The sequence below is a fragment of the Stegastes partitus genome, unplaced genomic scaffold (genome assembly GCF_000690725.1).
Source record: "Stegastes partitus isolate 25-593 unplaced genomic scaffold, Stegastes_partitus-1.0.2 Scaffold209, whole genome shotgun sequence".
NCBI lineage: Eukaryota > Metazoa > Chordata > Actinopteri > Pomacentridae > Stegastes > Stegastes partitus.
In genome coordinates this window covers 550880-556020 of record NW_007577940.1, presented here as the reverse complement: position 1 = coordinate 556020, position 5141 = coordinate 550880, and the positions used below count along the sequence as shown (strand labels likewise).

At 39.6% G+C, this 5141-nt stretch overlaps 1 protein-coding gene across 1 annotated transcript in view; it reads right to left on the bottom strand.

The window, feature by feature from the left end:
* The window catches only part of LOC103356575 (polyubiquitin), a 4403-nt gene extending 1701 nt beyond the window's left edge, over positions 1–2702 (bottom strand). The window contains exons 1-2 of the mRNA XM_008280775.1: positions 2630–2702; positions 5–495 (exon numbers count right to left, since the gene is read on the bottom strand). Of these exons, the coding sequence (XP_008278997.1) occupies positions 5–488 (484 nt within the window). The 5' untranslated portion in view covers positions 489–495; positions 2630–2702. The remainder of the gene's footprint in view (positions 1–4; positions 496–2629) is intronic.
* Between the last annotated feature and the right edge of the window lie 2439 nt (positions 2703–5141).

The following is a 5141-nucleotide window of genomic DNA, read 5'->3' as shown; positions in this document are numbered from 1 at the left end:
TTGCCAGTGAGGGTCTTCACAAAGATCTGCATGCCTCCCCTCAGACGCAGCACCAGGTGGAGGGTGGACTCTTTCTGGATGTTGTAGTCAGAGAGAGTGCGACCATCTTCCAGCTGCTTACCGGCAAAGATCAGCCTCTGCTGGTCAGGAGGGATCCCCTCTTTGTCCTGGATTTTAGCTTTGACGTTCTCGATAGTGTCGCTGGGCTCCACCTCCAGTGTGATGGTCTTGCCGGTGAGGGTCTTCACAAAGATCTGCATGCCTCCCCTAAGACGCAGGACAAGATGGAGGGTGGACTCTTTCTGGATGTTGTAGTCAGAGAGGGTGCGACCATCTTCCAGCTGCTTACCAGCAAATATCAGCCTCTGCTGGTCAGGAGGGATCCCCTCTTTGTCCTGGATCTTTGCTTTCACATTCTCTATGGTGTCGCTGGGCTCCACCTCCAGGGTGATGGTCTTACCAGTCAAGGTCTTCACAAAGATCTGCATCTTGACACTGTAGACAGAAAAAAAAAATTGTAATTACACAAATTTTAAATCATTTACATATGGGATGCAAATGTTCAATTACTGGTTTTAATTGATAGTCTGCAATGTTGTCAATAATCATTGAACCATTTGTGTGAATGGAGAGGACATTACTCCAAATGCTGATAAGTTTTTAACCACAGACATGATTTTCGCAACAAAGTGTGTTGGCTACTTCAGCCACTCTAAAACAAGAACGCTGTCCCAGTAGACTCCATCTGGTCTTAAACACATGAGCTCTGGCCAGAAGCAGACAAACGACTGAGAACTGATGAGCAGTTAAATTAACAAGTTTTTGTTAACCCATCTATGAGTCAATGAGCACTCTAGCTACGGTGACTAGCAGTCATTTTAAAAAGTTGTACACATGCAGGGATCCTCCCTAAATCAAACTGAGCACCTACACTTTTCACTACTCAAAAAAAACAAAAAACAAACAAAAAAAAAATCATTTCAACAATTAACCTGAAAGCATCCTTTAGGAATCCAACATAAATCTGGGCCGCAACCGAAGATTAATTTATATATTTAACCTTTATTTAACCAGGTTAAGACCCATTGAGATCCAGGATCTCTTTTACAAGGGTGACCTGGCCAAGAAGGTAGCAACACACGTCAAAATATATATAGCAAGATAATTAAAAACCATTACAAAGAAACATAAAATGTTCAGATATATAACATTACATGAGTTGAATTAAAATGTACAAATTGAAAACATACTTGAAATCAATGCAAATGTTATTTTAAAGTGCAGGAATTAAAGTGCACATCAATCAAAAACACGAGCACTGATCAATTTTCTCACATTGCCTAGAATTTTACTAAGTGCTTCAGGTGCAATTAGGTCTGGATGGTTTAGGTCTTTCTGCAGTTCATTCCATGTAGTAGGGGCACCCAAGCTGAATGCTTTCTTTCCGACATTGATTCATTCTCAGTTCCCAAATGTTCAAACTGCTTGTTTGTGTGATGATTCCGCAATATACTCTGTTTACAGTGACACTGAACAAAGTAGAAAATTATGTCTGAGAGGATAGCAATGCTCAACAATTAATGTATTTCAAATTTAAATGTTAACAACTCCGTTAAAAATACCAACTATAATTTGAGTTATACACGATGTTGACACAGACGTTACATTTATTTGTTGACTTTAGAATCGAGAGCAGTTAATATGCTGACAATGTGTCATGTGTTGAAGATCCATCACATGATTTAACTATATTACACAAATACGGAAGTTTTTTATTTGTAGAACAAATTACATTGCGGATCACAGTTTCAGGTGCTCAGTCCTACCGAGAGTCGCTCAGCATTTCTGATAATAAAAACAAAATCTCCAAACGTCAAGTCCGCTGATTTACATCAAAATAGCTATAGATGAAATGCATAGTTCTTTACATATTTATCAGTACTCGTGTCATCTTTGCAGTACACTGTCTTTTTGCATACAAATATTATTTAACGCTGCGCCAAAATAATATTTTGGATTCGTTGCTAAGCTAACAGCTATCGGACGCTGCAGTTTTATCGGGCTACATTCACCGATTTTCAGTTCAAAGCTTTGTGTCTACTCAACAGCCATACCTTCAACAGTTTACTGGGACAAACGTGTTAAAGTGAACGCAGAAAGCTGCTCAGCTGTTCTGTTGAACGGCTGGGAAACTGTTGGGCCGGTAAACCAGCTGACGGGCAGCGAAGCTCATGAGCTCACGTTGCTAAGATAACCGGGGGCCGGTAGAGGTGTCGGGCATTTGTCGTAGTTCTGGCGTTACCCGGTATACAAATGAATCCTAAATATATTTAATCTCTTGGAAGGTTGGTTTTCTGATCTTTACAGATTTACTGGAACAATTTCCGATAACAACCGGTTGCTAGACGGTTTTTTTTTTTTTAGGTTAGCTTCGGCACTAAGTGGCCTTTTGTGCTTAGGCCGTGATACCGTTAGCTGCCCAAACAGCTGTCGTAGCTAGGTTGACTCACTTAAATTAACTATATAGCTAAATTAAATTAATGACAAATAACGTAAAATACAACAAATGGCACAGACATGGCCACTGCAACTGTATAAAGCTAAAAATAAAAGTAAATAAACAACTTACAAGCAAATTGTTACACCAGTGTAGACCAATCTTCACTCACGATCCTGTCAGCGTTTACTCAGATGAAGAGCAGCGGAAAGGTATTTATAGACTGCAAGCCCGTATCCTTCCGCCACTCTACCCGATAAAACTAAAAAAATATAGTTCTCTACAAAAACAACATAACGGTCATTCCAGAATTGAAGGACATTTTACGTCCCAGCCATGAAATTTCATACAATCCATGAACAAAATATTAAAGCATACAGTTTTTGAATAAATTGTACTTGTCCTGAGACCAAATTCAAATAAACTGGGAGAAAATGTTGATTCAAAATATTTTTTAAAATATCAAATATGTCTGGAGTACCCCCTAAATTGCAATTTTTCTCTTGTCCCAGCCTCTTGTTGACCAAATTGAATCTCACATAAAACAATTAAAATACATTTTAAATTTATTTTCTTCTGTATTATTTTGTTAATAGATGTCTCTTGTCATTGGGGAAACATTTGTTTTAATCAACAAAATGTTTTAAATATTAATTATTATGCAAGGAATCTATGTCCCACAACATGCATGCAACCCTGTTACCCTGACATTTTTAGCATAGTGGTAGTAGAAGAAAACAGTGAGTCACATGACATAATGGAATTAACACCATCAAACAGTTTCCTAAAAGCATGGGTAGAGCAAAGGTATGTCCTCTCTTCTATTCTTCATATTTTTGTAACATTTTCAGCCTTACTTGAATATCTCACTCTACCCCATGCAACCCTGTTAAGCAAATTATCAGGATAAAACAAATGCATAATTTTTTTAAATTTACAAATTTGCTTTAGTAAGATTGTCCTCTTGGTCAGTAGTAACACCTACCTAAACAGCTAGTTTTTAGTCCTGAGATAAAGTTAACATTAGCATGAATTTACAACCCTGTTACTGTGATTGGAGTAACAGGGTTGCATCTCCTCCAGTTTACTCATAATTAACAAACTATTATTTATGATTCAGTTAAATAATTTGCATAATTTAGTGACAACCCAGCACCGAGACCGAACCAATAACCTACGACAAGGGCACTGCCGGCAACTTCCAGGTATGCAATTATTGTTCACCACACTACACGGTTAGACGAACTCACCCATGTGACTCCTCCACTTTTCTGGGGAGCAGGACACAGGTGATCGCCCTGGACGCAGCAGCTAGCCCAGTGGACTCTACCTGGAGCAGCGCATCCACCTGGGCCTTCATCAGCGCAGCGAGGAACATCGAGGAAGATAACTCCACTCGCGAACCAGGGGCTCATCGGAGAACGCGACTCGCGACTCGCGACCACCACCCCTTTGACAGCGTTTATGGATGAGGATTTTACAAGGAACAACCCATCGCCTTCCAGAGCTAACGTTGCTATGGATAGCAACTCAACAACTCTACCAAGGACACGCCCCTCACATCACTTGACTGTCAATCCTGGTAAAAACTCGAAGGCATGCGACACTAACTCCAGAACTGTAGCAATTAACAAGCAAGCAACAACAAAGCTATTCAAAACAGTAAAACATGCAAGGGTTTTGTGGGACCCTGCACTAAAACCTAAAGGTATATTTGGCGGCCACCTAAACATAAGAAGTGCCCCCTCCAAGTCGGAGCAGCTTCAGGGGTTACTTATAAACTCAAACCTTAATTATTTATGCTTATCAGAAACTTGGTTAAAACCCACCAGTCCTTTAAGTGCCATATATGTGCCAGGCTACAGTATGTTTAGAAAGGACAGAGTAAAATGTAAAGGTGGAGGAGTGATGATTTATGTGAAAAACAGTTTACAATGTACGCAACTCAATCTACCTGAAAGTAGTCTGAGTGTGTTGTTGTTAAGATTACACTGTCTGCAGAAATGTCATTCGTAGTACTAACGGTCTACCGACCACTATCTGCTAAAGACTGTTTTTTTTTTGACAACCTGATAGAAATGATAAAACCAATGACCAGCAAGGAAATCATTCTTATGGGGGACTTTAACCTTAACTGGCTCGAAAAGATGTGCAAAGAGAAAAGCGAAATCACCCAAATTCTTTATAAAGAAACAATACAAACAGATAACAAGGCCATAGCCAACAGCTTCAATGACTACTTCATTAATTCAGTGCTTGAACTAGGGAAAGAGTCAAAGCCAGCTCAGCCTGCAGCCGGCAACAGAAAGTGAAATTAAAAGAATACTCTGCAGATTTTCAAAATCTAAAACTAAAGACATACACAACCTAAACACAGCAATCATTAAACAGAATCATGAAGCTCTTACAAAACCAATAACAAAATTAAGCAACGCCTCAATCCAGAAAGGCATATTTCCACACAACTCAAACATGCTATAATGTTCAGGTTCTCTATTCAGACATGTTGAGTGTGCTTTTATTACCTGACAGGTGCCGGCTGTCAAAATCTGCCGGCTGACACGTCACCCGCTGTCAGTGTCATCTCTGAAGAAGGCGAGAGTTTTCGCCGAAACTGTCAGGTAATAAAAGCACACTCTACATG